This window comes from Magnolia sinica, chromosome 15, assembly GCF_029962835.1.
Source record: "Magnolia sinica isolate HGM2019 chromosome 15, MsV1, whole genome shotgun sequence".
Taxonomy (NCBI): domain Eukaryota; kingdom Viridiplantae; phylum Streptophyta; class Magnoliopsida; order Magnoliales; family Magnoliaceae; genus Magnolia; species Magnolia sinica.
In genome coordinates, this window is record NC_080587.1 from 15169960 (window position 1) to 15188604 (window position 18645).

The window sequence follows — 18645 nt, forward strand, 5'->3', positions numbered from 1 at the left end:
TTTATGTAGGATTTATTGTGGCCGGGGATTTAAATAAATAAATAAATAAAATTTAAATTATAAATAAATAAACCCTAGTTGGCCTTATTTTAGACCTGTGATCACTTAGGGCTTCTTTGGTGGACACCTAAAATAAAAATAAAAATCATTTGTTAGCAATAATTATATATTAGAGATTAAAATGAGATCAACTAATTTTTAAGGTTCTAACAAAAAGGGCCTAACATTTTTCTTGATAGGTTCAGGCCAGGCAAAGGCTAAGGCCTTTTCAGCCTGATTAGGGCCTGGGCTCATCTAGGGTAAGGCAAGGGCCGACACTTGTTCGGCCCTAGCTCAGCCCATTGCTATCCATGTTGCCAACGAATGCTGAATAGGCCCTCACCTATGCTGTGTTGACATGGTGAGATTTGACAGCATACGGCCTCACCAATCGAATTTCGCCATGTCACCACACCACCAGCTACACTTCTCACCACCTAATCCACGTCCCTTACCAACATGCCATTTATGTCAGACATAGACATAGCCACCATGAAGATGGTTGTACCCATGATAGAGTATATCTTGCATGGAAATCAATCAATAAGTTTGTCCATCAAGCAGGTTACACTATAGAAATAAATTGAACAACTGACAATCTAACTCAAGAAATAGTTATGGCACCACCTAATAAGTAGATCATTTTTATTTTTTTACAACAGTAATCTTTATTATGGGCCCTATAGTTTACATGGCACCGGTGTCGTACTAGAGTTACGTGAGGGTAGGAATAGTGTAAGGTACCACACCTTGTGGTACCCGTGTTTGAAGGTGGCAATGGACCAGGTAGCCCGCCCGACCCAGCTTTGGGCCTTGTATGCATGGCCTAATCAATTTTTGGGCTGAGCTCTGGCTCAAGTCATTTACTCGACTGGCCCGACTTTATATGTACATGTTGCATCCTACAAGCAAGCCCTTTTCATGCTTAGTTCATCGAGTTGGGGCCGGGCCAAACCAAAATATTCTTAGATTGGGCATGGCTTGCTATGCTGGACTCTACCATGCCTGGAGCTGGCTCGGTCCTTGGGTCTTAAATATCGGTCAGGCCCAGGACTATCCTGGCATGGGCGAAACCCAGACCATTTCGACCCCCTACTGGTGGGAAGCGGATTGCGTCCTGCCCAGGCAGGGCTCTGTGGGGCCCACCGTGATGTGTGGGTTTTATCCAGGCTGTCCATCCATTTTTACAGGTCATTTTAAGTATACAAGCCCAAAAATGAGGCAGATCCAAGGATCATGGACCAAAAAGTGAGGATTGAAGTCCCACCATTAAAAACTTATTGGAATCCGTACAAGTTTTGGATCTAGACCATCCAGGTCTCTATGACCCTCCTATCTTGTGGCCCACTTTAGCATTGGATCCGCCTCTTTTGGTCTAGTAGCCTAAAATGATCTGTTAAAATGGATGGACCGCATGGATAAATATTGGTCACTATTAGTTTCTACATGTGGTGCCATGGTTTATCCAAGCCATTGATCTCATGGCCCATCATGGATGATGGACCACCCCCAAAAAATCTGCTTAAATTGGGTAATTTTGACCTTTCTATTGTTGGCATGCAAGCACCTAAAAGTGACACAATTGTAATTAGGGGTGGCAATGGGCTAAACAGCCCTCGGCCTGGCCTAAAGGGCCGGGTCAGCTCTGCAATTAAGAGATACGTTACTAGAAAAATGTTCACATGTGCCACTTTCTTAGGTGAGCACATGTGCACAAAATCTGAACAGTCCATGTGATGCTGCACCCATTTAAACTTCACGGGCCAAACTTTCAGCCGGATCCAAAACTCTGGTGGGCCATGGTAAAAGGAAATAGTTTTCTCCCTTGATTTGCATCTCTTTTCTATGGCCCAATAGAGTTTTGGATTGGACTGAAAGTTGAATCTATTGGGTTTGAAGGGATGCTACATCACGTGGACCGTTCAAATTTTGTGCCCATGACATGTGTGCAAAGGCATGCATAGGTGCTAACCTAAAAAAGTGCGCAGGTGAGCATGCCTCAAGTTACATATATACTACATGTGCAAATGGTTTTAGTTTGGTTTACAATTGGTGAGTGTATATGCGTAGATTTAAATGAGTACATCAATGTATAAATGAAATAATCTTCATCAACATATTTTTTTTTCTCGGCATATTCGATTAGTTGGGTACTTATTCTTATAGACCAATGAAATATCTATGGTTTGATACATAATCTATTGTCTATCCCATTTTATTGACAGACGAACTGATTCGATAATCAATATTTCCCTCACTCTGTTTGTGTCAACAAACAATTTGAAATACCTCGACTTTTTCAGAAAAGGTCTAAGTCAAATAGCAATGATTCGAAGCACTTCTTTTTACACTATTTCATAAACCCAAGTTGAGTTCCCAACCTAGCCCGGCGGAACATTAAGCTTAGAATTTAAGGCTGAGTTGGCCCAAGCTTTGGCCCTTTAGGGCCAGGTCACCCAGGCTGACTAGGGCAGTCCAAACCTTTAGGTCTAGTTATTTATGCTTTATTGTACTAATAATTCGAATAAAGCCAATCATGAATATAAACGACCAACAGCTCCATACAAGAGATAGATTAGAGATATTCAAGTGGAAAGTGGGGATTTCATCAATTTTCAGGCCAGGATGTATAGAGCTGATTTGAGCCCGAAACCAGCCGAATTGACCAAATAGGTGTGACAATGGCCCACAACTAGCGGTATGTGACTTCTAGCTGAAAAACTGTCAATAGCTAAACCCAAGCTCAACCCATTTCATTAAGTTGGATGTAGGCCAATTTCACTTGAAAGGCCGAGATGAATTGAATCAGAGAAATAAGTACGCAGGATTTGACAAGCTTGCAGATTCAGACAGTCTGTTCATCAGTAGTTTGTTGATGCAGTGAGTGCCATCCAGACCATTTATATGGTGGGCCCACCATAGATTGGGAATTCAACTTGGGTTGGGCCCGACGCAAACTCACATCCACACCAGCTGCTGTGGAGCCACAACACCAAGGGTATGTTTGAGAAGCAGGTAAACTATTACCTGAGTCCTTACTCTTGCCCCGGTGGTGAACTCATATGAGTTTCAAGTACTAGGTCAAGGGTTCAAGTCACCACCTAGTGCTTGAAACTCTTGTGAGTCTACCACCGGAGCAAGAACAAGGGCAAATCTTATCTTAATAGTTCACAATCAAATATGGGTCAACTAGTGATCAGACTTTTTATTAGAATCAATAAATACGGACCATCTATTTTCTTAAAAGGAATGCGCAATCAAAGGCGCCTCATATTTTTTTCTTTCCAACAATCGGATGGTGACAATCTTCCAATCGAAGTGATTGTCTACCAGGGATCTAATAATCAAAGATATCTTCCATGTGATAATAGATGGTCTAAATAACTAATTGAACTTCTCCATTTTAATAAACATGGACCATCAAGTCGAATTTTTGGGTTTTGAGCTAAGGCCAACCAGACTAAAATTGAATTTGGGGTTGAGGATTCGATTCAATACCACAACATTGGGCTTGTGTCTCAGGCTAACTCCTCTTCAGGTTAGGTTGGGCTTGGGTTCAACCCACCTCAAATGTGGCCCCTGCCTGGAAATATCCCAAACTGGAAGGAATTCCAACTGCTTGTGGTGGCATATAAAAATAGATTGCTAAAGAGAGTAACATCAGTGAGGATCTCTCAACAGAAACCCCAAATCACCACCAATCCGAATCTAGGTGGGGGAGGGACATTAGTGGATGAGATCATTGTAGGTGGACGCCACAACCATTGAAGAACCCAGATCATGATCAGCAGAGGCAGCACTTGCAACATAAGCTGTCAAGGAACCCGGCACAAAAACTAGAGAGAATAGACAATGGATGCAACGTGCATACATTAAAGAGCTAATAATGCAAACTAGTAGAAAGCCTAGTAGCCATTTTAGCAGACATCAACAAAAGGCAAAATATATAAATCCAAACAAGGTAAAAGCCAACAACAACATCTACCCCACCTATCTACCATCCCCCCTCTCCATGGATGAGAAGAAAACAGGAGAAAGAACAAACGGTATATTATCATCCTACCCCCACAACCCGAAAACGTTCTCATTATGGAGAATAAGAAAAATACCATATACCATATACCATAGAAAGCAACTGCTTGTCCTTGTCCGTCCATCAAGGTCTACCTCACTATTCCTGAACAGCTTCCTCCTCCTCGTCCTCATAATCACCCTCCTCATCAGCTGTTGCGTCCTGGTACTGCTGGTACTCAGAGACCAGATCGTTCATGTTGCTCTCCGCCTCAGTGAACTCCATCTCATCCATTCCCTCCCCAGTATACCAGTGCAAGAAAGCCTTCCGCCTGAACATGGCAGTGAACTGCTCGGACACTCTCCTGAACATCTCCTGGATCGACGTTGAGTTCCCAATGAAGGTCGACGCCATGGACAGCCCCCTTGGGGGAATGTCACACACACTTGACTTCACGTTGTTGGGGATCCACTCGACAAAGTAGGACGAGTTCTTATTCTGGACGTTGATCATCTGCTCGTCCACTTCCTTAGTGCTCATCTTCCCTCGGAACATCGCGGAAGCAGTCAGGTAGCGGCCGTGGCGGGGGTCAGCCGCACACATCATGTTCTTTGCATCCCACATCTGTTGGGTCAGCTCAGGGACCGTCAGGGCACGGTACTGCTGCGAGCCGCGGGAGGTCAGTGGGGCGAAACCAACCATGAAGAAGTGGAGGCGGGGGAAGGGGATGAGGTTGACAGCAAGCTTCCTGAGATCAGAGTTCAACTGGCCAGGGAACCTCAGGCAGCAGGTCACCCCACTCATGGTCGCTGAGATCAAGTGATTAAGATCACCAACTGCAAGAATATAAGTCATGATGAATTGTTAGCATGAGAAACTAGAATGCTTCTTCTTTTTTTGTGTGTGATGGTGTCAAAGGTTACATTGATGCAAATAACAAACTGGAAAATGGGGGGGAAAAGAAAAGTTTATCAATGAAGGTAGTATCCATCATGATGAATGGGTTTTAAAGAAAATGCACTCTCGTCCCCAACACCAATAGAGAACAGTGCAGTGTGAGGGTGGCAATTGCAGTTAGCAGGCACCGACATAGAAAGTTCAAATCGTTTTGCAACACTAGTGTCATGAGACTACACAACCCAAAATCATGATGATGGATGTTGGGTCACACTTTCATCAAGGCTTTCAATTTAGAAAAGCATATGTATGCAGATTTGCATTTGTTAAATTGAGGATTTTCATTTTCATCCAATAACTTTATTTAGTAGCAGAGATGAAAATTACACAACCAACCAACCATTGTCTTGTAGTGACGAATGATTTGATCAGAACAGGCCTAGCAAATGTCCAAATAAATAATAAGAGGCCTCAACGCACCACAGGGACTGTTCCCATACAACTCATCCATGTTCAATTGGGGACCCACTCAATAATCAGATGGGTCCAATTTTTCCACCAATGGCAATCCATACACTATCATTGTTAAGTAGGTCCACACTAGAAAAACCACAACAGTTTCTTCATCATAAAATATGAGCGTCAAGAATATCCCTAGAGCAGGATGTGGCCCAAGCTCTATGGGGCCCACCGTGATGTATGTGATTTATCCATGCCGTCCATCCAAAGCTCAAGTGAACCATACCATAGGAAACAGTGGGGATTGAATGCCTACCATTAAAAACTTCTTGGGGTCCACAGAAGTTTTGGATCAAAATTATATTTTTGTTTTCCCTTTCTCTAGTTCTATGTGACCTTATCAACAAGTTGGATGGCAAATAAACATCACAGTGGGCTCCGTGGAAGTGTTTAAGTATCAACGAAAGAAGTCATTAGATCTATTACACTAATTATAAACAAGCCCAACAAAGTTATTCTAAACTATGATTAGAGGGTCTGTTATACTTACAGCTTGGAGTAGTTAGCTTGAGAGTTCTGAAGCAAATGTCATAAAGGGCCTCGTTATCCAGCACCATGCACTCATCTGCATTTTCCACCAGCTGGTGAACGGAGAGAGTAGCATTGTATGGTTCAACCACAGTGTCCGAGACCTTAGGCGATGGAAATACAGAGAAGGTGAGCATCATCCGATCAGGGTATTCTTCCCTGATCTTCGATATCAGCAAGGTTCCCATCCCAGAGCCAGTTCCTCCACCAAGCGAGTGGCAGACCTGAAATCCTGATCACCCAAGAAAATAAACCAAAGTCAAACCAAGCTAATTGGGGTTGGCTACATGAATCCTGTAATGCCATGACACTCTATCAAGGTTTGTGAACAAAAGTTTTAAAGATTCAGTATAACGATAATGGTGTATTATGATCCTTATCTCCCAAAACCCAAGAAAATGATCTGGAAAGATCTCTGTTGTATAAAAACAGCATCACAAATCAAGGATCTCTCGACAAATTCCCAATATCATCTATCCATTTCTCCTGAAGGAGTGGAAAAATGTGCTACAGGCAAATCTCAACACTGCCCCATCTATTATAAGATGGATGTGATGTGCAGATCTGTCTTATCCACAGAAAGAAAGATGGTATAGTTCATCTTAAAAATCAAGCATTTCTCATCATGTCAATCCAGCATAGCATCCAACATAACCAACTTCCAGAAGAGAGGCATCAACAAAAAAAGGCACAAACAACTCATGGATCCTAACCAGAATACCCAAAACAGTTAAGACCTAGACATTAACTCCTCAATTTACTGAATAGGCAGAATATTAAGAACAGATCTCATATCAAAGATCACATCAGAGCTGCCTTCTGCAGAGAAGGATGGCATGGTTCATCGCAAAAATCAAGCTTGGCACATCACACAATTCCAGCATAACATTCAACATAATCGAATAGCAGAAGAAGCATCAACAAAAATGGCATATAAAGCTCTTTGATCCTAACCAAAGGATAGCCAAAACAGTTAAGCCATAGCCTCTAACAGCATGATTTGTTGAATAAGCAGAACCATTAAAGACATATCTCATAGGAAAGATCACATGCATGAACAATACATTCAAGTGAAAGGAGATTTACTTACTTTCTTGATTCCTTTTTTCAGATTCCTAACACCTTAAAACTTCAATTTCTCATTGATATATTCTTACTACTACGATTGTATGATAATCTAACTAAGCATGGCTGATCATAAAAACACACCCAAACACTGTAGGCATGATATACATGTCCTCAATCACAACTAAACATGGGCCACAATCTGAAGATGGGGCATGGAATAAAATCGCACCAATCAGGCAATCACACCCATCCAATCGACTGACCATTCTCACTAATGATCCATGCATGTCCCCAATCATAACAAAAAAAAGCAGGCCACACAGTGAAGATGGGGCCTGAAATAAAACCACATTGATCAGGTGTTACCATCCAATTAATGGACCACTCTCAGCACTGATCCATACACACATTGATGTAGAGCGGGTCACAGATAATTTCATGGCCAAGATGGACCAAAGGAGGCCCGATCGGAGGCAGAAGTGATCTGAACCGTCAGAACCTTTAAACAGACATATCTTGCAAACCAGAATGAGTTATTCAACGTACCATATATGATTTTGGGGTTGGAGAAGCTACTTTAGCCACGCAACCCCGCTACGCTGGGTTGCCCATGCCGAATTTGTGAGATTCCATCAGATCCACGGTCAAAAATTCATTTTATTTCCGTTTTTACTATTTATAGTAAGTTTTAGTTCGATCATAACTTGACTGACCGTTCTCACTACTGATCAGTCAATCGTAACCATCCAATTGACTGATCATTTGATGGCCCTCTGAGCAAATGGGCCTAACCACAGTACATAAACACCACCTGAGCAGATTGTGAATGAGTGTCATCTACCATACTGTGTCAATCTTCTACAATATCATACAATTCTTACACAGAGAACATCAGATCTAAAATTCCAAGAAATGAAATCAAAAGAAAAAGATCTAGACAAAAGTAGTACCAGATCTACTATCAAAACCCTAACCATAGGTCAGCAGCTATACCTTGCAGGCAATCACAGTTCTCGGCCTCCTTTCTCACTACATCGAGCACCGAATCGATGAGCTCCGCTCCCTCAGTGTAGTGCCCTTTCGCCCAGTTATTCCCGGCCCCCGACTGCCCGAAAACGAAGTTGTCGGGCCGGAAGATCTGGCCATACGGCCCCGTCCGCACACTGTCCATGGTCCCGGGCTCAAGATCCATGAGCACGGCCCGCGGCACGAACCGGCCACAGGAAGCCTCGTTGTAGTAGACATTGACGCGCTCCAGCTGCAGATCGGAGGTCCCAGTGTAGCGACCCGTCGGATCGATTCCATGCTCGTCGCAGACCACTTCCCAGAACTTCGATCCGATCTGGTTGCCGCACTGGCCGCCTTGGACGTGGAGGATTTCTCTCATTTTCGATGGATTGAGGATCAAGGTCTGGAATTGATAAGAAAATGAGGCGATTTTGCAGAAAGTCGCCGGAAATGGAGAATTTCAGCGATCCAGAGATCGGATCTGGAAATTCCGGACAGATCGGAGGATTTCCGGCGAGACTTGGCCGGATTTCCGGCAGAAGGCCGGCAATCAATAGAGAAAGTGAAGAGAAATGTGGAAGAAAACCCCCGGAGGGGTTTATATAGTGGATGGGAGCGAAGATGAAGAGAATCGAACGGATGGTTTTGTTTCCCTCTTTTTTCTTTGGGCCGTTCGATGCCGTTGGATTAGTGGAATGGACGGCCGAGAAGCTCCGTTTGAGGGTAAGGAGAAGGTGAGTTTTATTTTGAAAATTCGAGGGGGAAATGACATAAATGCCCCTATTGTATTATGAAAATCCACTATTATTTACTAATGAATGGGGGACATCCTTGGACATGGATCCCGAAAGACGCGGGTCGGGAAGTCGTGCGAGTCCAAGAAAACCACTGGCTTTTTAGAAAAATATCTAAACTGCCCCTGCTTTTCCAAGGAAGTGAAACAAGCGCCTTTCGGATTTCTGCCCCCACCATTTATGATCAGGACCGTTCATCTAGAAGGTATTGTGGGCTTGATTTCATCAAGCCTAAGGATCAAATACGTTAAATACATGTTAGCATGCCTCTGTTGTTTGCCATGAAGAGCTCTTGTCACTACTGTAGAGCTGTACACGAGTAGCTCGCTCAGCTCACTCGATTCGACTCGGAAAAGCTCGACTCGCCTTGGTTCGAAATTGGATTCGGACAGAGTTAAGCTGTTCGAAATTGGATTCGGACAGAGTTAAGCTGGTTTTTGAAGATTGAAAAATTTTCGAGCCGAGTTCAAGCTTGTCTAAACTCAACTCGACTCAGATCGAACCTCAACTCAAACCAACTCGAATCAAATCAACTAAGTGACTCAGTTATTTTGATATTAGTGATGATCACTGAGTGTTTGATGAAATGACTCAACCAAGTGTTGGCTAGGAAGGAATGGATATGTCAGGTATTTGATTTTGATGCTGCTAGCTTGAATGTTTGATTTTGATATTGCTCTTTAGGTGTTTGATGAAATATCTATAAAATATTGTTATTGTTTTACATTATACGTGAAATTGAATATGCATTTTACCTATTTGATAAAATGACTAAGAGGCTCGAACTCGGCTCGAACTGGTCCGAGTTATTGATTGAATTGAGCTGAGCTAGCAAGATAAGCTCAAGGACTGAGCCAAGTCGAGTTCGAGGTTGAGTTAGCTACTAGCCGAGCCGAGCCAAGCTCAGCTCATGTACAGCTCTACGTGTCAGTGCTTTTTAAGAAATATAGTGTTTTGATCTCATTTTGAATCTTCCTTTCACTTCTCGACCACATGCACTGCTCAATAAGATGGCCCTATTTACATATCATGAAGAGAGTTATACCCAAATTAGTGCTTTACAATAGAGTCAGAATTTCACATTAAAAATTAGGCAAAACCCGTTGGGGAAAAACGGCGAAATCACACGGATAAAAATCTAGGATTGCAATCTAAAAGCACCAAGTAAACAAAGAGAGAACGTAACAATTTAGCATGAAAAACCCTTTCGAGAAAAAACCACCGCACAAAGCCACAGAAATTCACTATGAAAGTAAAGATTACAAAGAGAGAAGACTTACCCGATTCGAGCAATTCCCAAATCTCACTCTTACTACATATTTTAAAACCCTAGAACTGTTTAGAAACCCTTTTGAATAAATTAGGAAACCTTAGAATACCTCACATTCCTGTTTACATCTATATATATAGTTTTAGAAAGAATCCTAAATAAAATTGGAAGGAAATTTCACAAAATCTACAGTTTCGCAAAATTTATGTGCAGAACATTCAATGTCATCGAGCACCCTTCAATGTCATTAAAGAATGACCAAATCTGTCCATTGACCATTCTATGGTAGCCCACGAGCTAAAAATCAAGTCAATCCATGACTTGGGTAGGCTATACCAAGAACAACAATGAGCAATGGTTACCTGCCCAATGAAACTATCATAATCAGTTATATGGCCCATTGAGATGTTGTTCAAACATCCGGGCCATCCATTATGTGTGTCCCACTCGGAAGAGGGGTAACACCAAGTTTCAGCTATATTCAAAATTCAGGTGAGTCCCACCAAGTGCTTTTAGATATCTTTGGCATGTTTTCACACAATTTTAAATGGTGTGAGCCATCCTAGTGTACACCTTCACACCCACACACACCACATGAATACTCGAAGCCATGACCTTAGTGTTGATACCCACGAGGTGTAGACTGAGACATGAGTAGGGACCCATGTAAAAAGGTTAACGGGTACTTAGATTCCACCTTCTTTACTCTCTACGGAGAAATCAAATTAACGGCTTTTTCTGTCACACCCTTATTTGTAGATAAGCTTAGAAATGAAAAGCATATTTCATGACAGCTTTTTTAGCAAATGGAAACTTAGGATTGTATAAAAATCAATTAGATTTCAATTTTCAAATGCATTGCACAAAAACATGGATTAATGGATACAACATGTCAAGAAAAGTCATACTAGTATTAGTTTTTACAAAGAAATGAAAAAGATTCCAAACCTCTTATATTTACATTTCCATTTTCATATACTTTTAGATAAAACAAAAAACAAAAAAACAAAAAAAAAAAAAAGTACATGAGAAATCAAATCTTTTCAAAAAAGAAAAACTCTATACTCCTAAAGTTTTTTCTTTTCTTTTTTCTCTAAACGTCATTTTCATGCGATTGAAAAAGTAAAAACAACATTGTTTTCTGTGATAGGCTAATGAAAAGTGTTGATTAAAGTTAAAAAGATGGTCGAACGAATAATCTCCTAAACAATGTTCACAAAGCGTTATATGACAAAAATGAAATTTCAATAACTATGAAGTTTTATCAATAAAATGTAGATCTTGGCTGAGTAGTTGGTGAAATAAGGGCATGATGATGATTTTGTATGGTACAAGTGAGCCATGTCCCACCCTACCAACCCCCATGTCTGATAACTCTGATTGGTGAGTCAAGTGTGAGGAGGACGGCGAACCTTCACAAGAAGGCGATTGTGATTATGGGTCAAACCATTATGTAGAATTCAAAATCAAATTGGATTTACCCACACTAGCAGGTATATTTACATCTTTAAATTGTTTGATTGGCTCAGAGTGGAATGGGAATGAAATAATGTAATTGACTCAACCCTTACAACCTTTTGATCTAAAGATTAGGGCAAGCGTATCAATCTCATTTTTTATTATATGGAAGAAAGAGTGCGCAATGCTGCAAGGCAAGGTGGTTCTTCCACTAGATAAAAATACTGACAATCAATTGTGAAATTAGTGAGGATTAAATTTGATGTATATTCACATGGTGAGAGCAACTTTAAATGCAATGGGTGTTTGGATTAGAAACTGATATCTCACAAAGAATCCCTCAAGAATTCTTTCGAGGGTTGTTTGGATGTGCAGAAAGCATGAAAAGAAAATAGTGTTTCTTGAGAAACCTTATTATCAGAAAAATGGTGGAAAAAAAATATATTAATATTCATTTATTTTTTGACAAAAATTTTAGAAAAAATAAAATGTTGTTCTAAATTTGTGTGCACCTTGGGACCTAAAAATTAAGTCAGAAAAAAGCGCAGGTGGAAAAAGCTCAGGTGGGCCAACATTGTTAAGAGGTTGTTTATCACTGGTAAATGTATGCGTGTGGGCAAAAAGTGTTATTTGTTTTATGGTAAACTACAGTAATTGGAATTAATGTGAATTAGAATGCAACAAAGTCATTTGAATTGAAATCTTTCAAAAGATTAAGAATCGAATGCAAATGCCAGAAATATTTGGATTTTCAAAAGTAAAACGCCTTTTATCACCGACCCAAGTTTCATATTTTTTGTCAAAAGTATATATTTTAATGAGTTTTTTATAATTATAATGCCAAATGTCACATATATTAATTTGGAGTATTAAAATTGATTTACTTAATGCATTTCAATTACAGTCATTCAAACACAAATTTTGAATTCCAATGTATTCTAGATATAGGCATCCAAATACAACAAAGGATTCCAATTATCATCAATTTCATTTTCTAAGTTATTTGAATTTCAGTGTATTCCAATTACAAGCATTCACACCTACCCAAAAAGTCTACGGAGCTTTATATGGCTTTTCAGGCTACATATCATCCAAATTTAGAGGTTTTAGGGAGATTTTACTTTCAGTAAGCCCCACTTCAGTTTCAGATCGATGTGATTTTCAGATTTAGGCCCAACGTCGAATGGTGCCTGATGAACGGGTGGATCTCATCCACGTGAAACCATTCATCCATGTCATCAAATTATCACACCCTATACAATCACTGTGGCCAGGCAAGCATTTGGGTCTCCTCAGAAAGGGTACTTAGTCATTTAAATGCATTTCTTTACTCAAAGTCTATAAAAGCAAGTCATAGAGATTTTTTAATTGCATAATTATAATTATACAAATAAAAGGTGGACAACTAAAATTATATTATAATTGTTATAAGCGTTTGACAGCAATTTCCCATTACCTTTCATGGATTTTCTCCATGGGAGCGGATTAGGCCTGTTACCTTCCTAACAATGTTAGTGTATGTTATACTGACTGTGGGGCCACTTGACGTTTGCATTATATATCCAAGCTGCCAACCAGTTTTTCCAGCTCATTTTAGGGCATGGTCCCAAAAGCAAAGCAGATCCAAATATCAAGTGGACCACACTATAGGGATTAAATGGCCACCGTTAAAAACTTCTTGTGGGCCACGAAAGTCTTGGATCAAGCTGATATTTATATTTTCACTTCCTCTATGTCTGTGTGACCTTATCAACAGGTTAGATGACAAATAAACATTATGATGGGCCCTATGAATTTTTCAAATGGTGGCATTCAACAGTCTCTTGTGGCGTGGTCCACTTGAGATTTGAATTTATTTTATTTTTTAGACCATGTCCTCAAATGAGGAGAAAGCTGATGGACAATATATAATATAACACATACATCAAGGTGGGCCCCACCCACGGTCAGTGTAATACCCGCTCCTTGCTTCCATCAATTCAAACAGGCCCCAGCGATTGGAAGCGGATTGCCTGTTGGGGTGTCAATGGGCCACGGTCGGGCCTGATAAAATCAAAATTTTGAAATATTTCCGTAATTGGGGCTGTGTAGGACCCACAGGGATGTCCTTGACAAATCCACTCTGTCCATCTGTTTTACAAGACCATAGTAGGACAGGAATCTAAAAATCAGGCAGATCCAAAAGTCATGTGGGCCATATCACACCACAGTGGGGATTGAATAACTGGTGGTGACAGAAAGTTCCGTATCAGGATGATATTTGTGCCTACAATTTATCTGAGTGGTAATAGCCCTATGAACGGTTTGGATGACATATAAACATCATGGTCAGCTCTAGGAAGGTTTCAACGGTGGATGTTTCTATTTCCACTATTTTGTTTGGAGTGGCCCACTTGAATTTTGGATCTGACTTATTTTTAGATTGATTTTCCCATTGTGCTCTTCAAAAACAGATGGACGGAGTGGATATGTCAATGACAGCTCTGTGGGGCCCACACAGCCCCGGGCACAGGTATATCTCTGTGCCCAGGGTCAGCATAGTCTGTTTTATCAAATATCAATCGCGCCCATGATATGACTGGCGCATAAAAAGTACACAGAAGATTTCTTTTAGTAATCTCCTTAATCCAATCCTAACCGTATGATTTGCAAGAAATAAACATGATGATCTTAAAACTCACTAATCGGACGGTGAGGATCATCCTGTGGGGTATATTAATGGACCATGGGCCATCGATGCCGATCATGACCACTGATACTATGGGTTGAGTTCCATTGAATTATTAGTGTCTTTTTTTCTTAACAAATTCCAAAAGGGCGCCCAAGGATTTCAAAGCAAGTGGGACCCAGTTCTCATCACTGTCCGATTTTGTCGCATGATGACAGGATTCGTCCACACTGGAATTGATTGTCCACCACCGGATCATTTTCATAGGGAGGATTTGTGACGTGGGGCCCACCATAATGAATGTGTTTTATATCCATGCCGTTCATCCGTTTTGTAAACTCATTTTGGATATGGGTCCAAAAATTAAACAGATCCAAATCTCAGGTGGACCACACCACAGAAACAGTGGTGATTGAACGCCTACCATTAAAAACTTCTTGGGAGTCCAAAAGCAGTATTGGATCAATCTGAAATTTTAATTTTCTATTAATCCATGTCTGATTAACCTTATCAACGGTTTGGATGGAAAATAAACATTATTTATCTTTCTAAAGTGGGCCCAAGGAAGTTTTTAATGGTAGGCATTCAATAAACACTGTTTCCTGTGGTGTGGTCCGCCTTAGAATTGGATCTACTTAATTTTTGGGATCAAGTTCTAAAATGTGCTGGAAAAACGGATGGACCGCGTAGATATACTCTCCCAAGTATAACATCCCTAAAGAGGCACATAGTCACTCTATAAATGGAGAAACTTACCCAAATATAGACCATTCAAATAGTGGGTAGTACTGGGTACCACCATGGATAGATTATAATCCAAAAATCACACTAACATATGACCATGATTGTGTGATTGGTGGCCAACAAACGGATGATTAAAACAGAAAACAGTCAAATCCAATTCAAACAATGATTAATAACAGTATTAAGACAAAATAATCAGTTTAATTTTGGAAAAATGATAATTGGACGGTTCTGATTGTGGTACATCCAAGACTGTTTACACTGATAATGTGAATGAGTATAGATATTCGTAGTCTGCATTGTACCAAATAACTCCCTGTCAATTAAAAAATGGGGAGAAAGGACAAAAATGTTATGAGTTTCAGCGGCCGAGTCACGTGAGATAGCGAGCCCACGATGTGACCTGCCAGCAACTCTGGAGTTGGACTGAAATCCTCTACATCACCAGTTTGACCGAGCAAATGAAACACCCATGCTCTGTGGGGTCCACCATATTTTTATATGTAAAATCCACTCCGTTCATCAGTTTCATTTATCTATTATAAAATATATATAAAAAATTTATCCATATCTAATTTTCATATGGGCCACACGATAGAAACAGTGGGGATAGGATGCTAGCCATAGGTATTTGTGCGGGGCCACCCTGTCATTCTAACCCTAACCCCGGTTAGATTTTAACCAGAAGGTAGGGTTAGCTCCGGGATCTCATCTTTGCTTGGGTTACAGGTTAAGCATCCCTGATTAATATTTCTTAAGTGGGCCATCTCGTGTTCATTGCGACGGACTCATCTTGGTTCATCGCAATTTGATTTTATTTAGTGGACCATTTACTGATCACCCATCATGGTTGCGGCATGCGTACTCGTACAGTTGGGTAATCAAGATCGTTCGAGTGTCTGGCCCCACTATGGACGGTCAGATAGAGAAACTCTATGTAGTTAAAAAGGTCAAATGATCCAGTGCTCCTAGTTGCACAGAGGCACTGGGACAGTCTCCCGATCTGTGCGTCCAGCACACTTTCAATGGGCAACAATGAAGAAGTCACACCCATCGGACGGTTCTAACCACTTGATCAAGATTATTTATTGTAAATGGGTCCAGTAATTAATCTGAACCGTCCATTTCTTGTAACTCATCAGGAATCATTTATGGTTTACAAAGAAACACTTACATTATTTATGTGGCTAAAGAGAGCTGTGAAACATGAATCTCAGTGCTTTGGTTATGACCACACAAGCAATAGGACATACCTAGTATTATTAGATTGGTCGTTCTATAAGAAAATCGCCTCCGTGTTATGATGGACAGTATCCACAATCGGGCACAGCTCGGTGTTATTGGGCCTTCACCCAACCCCACGTGAGTACATGAGCGTGTCATGTATGATTCTCTGGGTTAAAGGCCTTGATTAGTCACATTGACAAGATCGTTTGTATATAACTAATTTAGGAGTCCCATCGTACATAGATTAGAAGATAACTCCAGTCGTACTGTCTCTGTCAAATCGTTTGATTTGGGGATATGTGGATAGAGAAATCTTGATTTGTACTTACTTTGGCTTTCTTCAGGAAGTAACCACATGGGTGTGGTTAGGTAGTTTCATTAAGGTCGTTAAAATACACACAATTCAATATAGAATTCATTTGGTTTGCTCGAACATTAGTACGTGGATTTATTTTAGGGTTTAGACCGTTTATTAAGCATTATAAAGAAATACATATTTATATGCTTTCTAATTGGTGAATCATATGTTTTAATCATTAACTTTAAGTTTTAACTATTGATTTATATTAAACCCTACTTGATGTACATTAAATGGTTAAGGTATATTATCCTTACCTTGCGGTGTCATGGGATTACGTAAGGATGGTGACCATAGATAGTAAAATAATTTGGATGGTTGAGGTGTATGAATTAAAAAATAATCAGTTTTCTTTCATAATAGGGTATACAAAAACTTATAAGATGGTGGAGCACTATATTGAATATCTTCCTTTATTTAATATCACATTCAATATAGAGAGTCATTAAAGAGCAACATTTAAGTCTCCTTAGATGTCCACCTCAATAAGTAAGAAAGAGTGGAAAATGAAGAAAGGTGAGGTGTTCCCACCTCCCTTCTCCCATACGCATGCGCGATGTAAGATCCACCCTTGACAACTCAAGTCATTTACTGGCCCTTATTAGAGGTCTTGACACAACTCTTTGCTATCATACACATGTGATAGATTGAGAGGATCTCCCTGTGAGATCAAAGATGAGCATCGACAAAATTGAGTGAGACTTTTTCATGCACAAGTAATGTTCGAAGTATCGATATTGCTACAAGATTTATTGGTCGAGGATACAGAAATAATATCAATATCACCAATATTATTGTCGATAATATGAAATTGGGAGAAACAGAGGAAAAACAATAGAATTTTTTAGTGAAATTTTAGGAAATGCTAAAATACACATATTTGCATATTTAAGAATAAAAAATTACAAATAATACCTACATAATAAATTTTCATTTAACATTTAATGATGGACTAAAAGCCTGTGTTGTCGTAATAAACCAATCAAGCCATGCCATCTATTCATCCCACCATCATATCTATCCATCTAAACATTTGTCGATATTTCGTAATATTAACAAACGCACTATATGCTATTGAGAAATTGTTGATGACGGGAGAGAAAATGAAGAATTGAGGTCTTCATATCACCCATGTTGCGATAACAATAATATCGCGGTATGATTGATATAATTGTCAATAATTTGAACAATGTATACAACCACGCACCATAAAAATTTTAAAATGAATTTGTTTAATAAATTAGTTTTTTAACGATATCGATACATTGACAATATTATCAAAATATATTCGATATACTTACAATACAAGCGACGCCTGGAATTGGGTCCTTACTCTTACCCGTGCAGTAGACTCCTAGGAGTTTCAACACCGGGTCAAGGGTTCGAGTACCCACCAGTGGTGAAATCCCACGGTGTGTGTGTGTGGGGTGTGTGTGCGTGTATAAGCGCGTGGGTGTGGGGTGTGTCTGCGTGTGTAAAGAAAAAAAAAAGAAGCGACGTATGGAATTTACACAGTTGAAAATATTAGTGATATTGATACACTAGCGATACAAGCGACACCTGAAATTTACACAATTGAAAATATTGACGATATTGATACATTAGCGATACTTAATGATATATCGTCAATATATATAATTCCTTAGACTACTAGTGATATTGGCATTGCTTTAGACTACTAGTGATATTAGCATTGCTACCGATGTTATTGGTATTGGCGAGCTAGAAATACGAATAATATAGAGAATACTCTGAACAATGTGCACATGCATGTATAGATCTTCTTCTTCTTCTTTTTTGTGTGTGTGTGTGTGTGTGTGTGTGTGTGTGTGTGTGTGTTTATTCTTAAAACATGATATGATCATGGACACTGATCCAATATGGAGAAATAAAATTAGGATTTTAAAACTTTAAATTTTGTTATGTTTTCACTAAACTTCATTATATTTTTCCCTTATTTATTACTAATAACCAAAATGTCATGACCATCATCTAAAAAAATCCTATCCTTCCTCATTGTCAACTCAACCATAACAATAATATTCCAAGCCTTGA

The 18645-nt window shown here is 39.8% G+C and overlaps 1 protein-coding gene across 1 annotated transcript; it reads right to left on the reverse strand.

Annotated features, from left to right (window-relative positions):
* Positions 1–3864: 3864 nt before the first annotated feature.
* LOC131226758 (tubulin beta-1 chain-like) lies at positions 3865–8671 on the reverse strand. Its single transcript, XM_058222466.1, has 3 exons — positions 8057–8671; positions 5958–6227; positions 3865–4887 (listed from the first exon to the last, which is right to left on the reverse strand). The coding sequence occupies exons 1-3, from the start codon at positions 8448–8450 to the stop codon at positions 4211–4213; spliced, it is 1341 nt and encodes a 446-aa protein (XP_058078449.1). The 5' UTR covers positions 8451–8671; the 3' UTR covers positions 3865–4210.
* Between the last annotated feature and the right edge of the window lie 9974 nt (positions 8672–18645).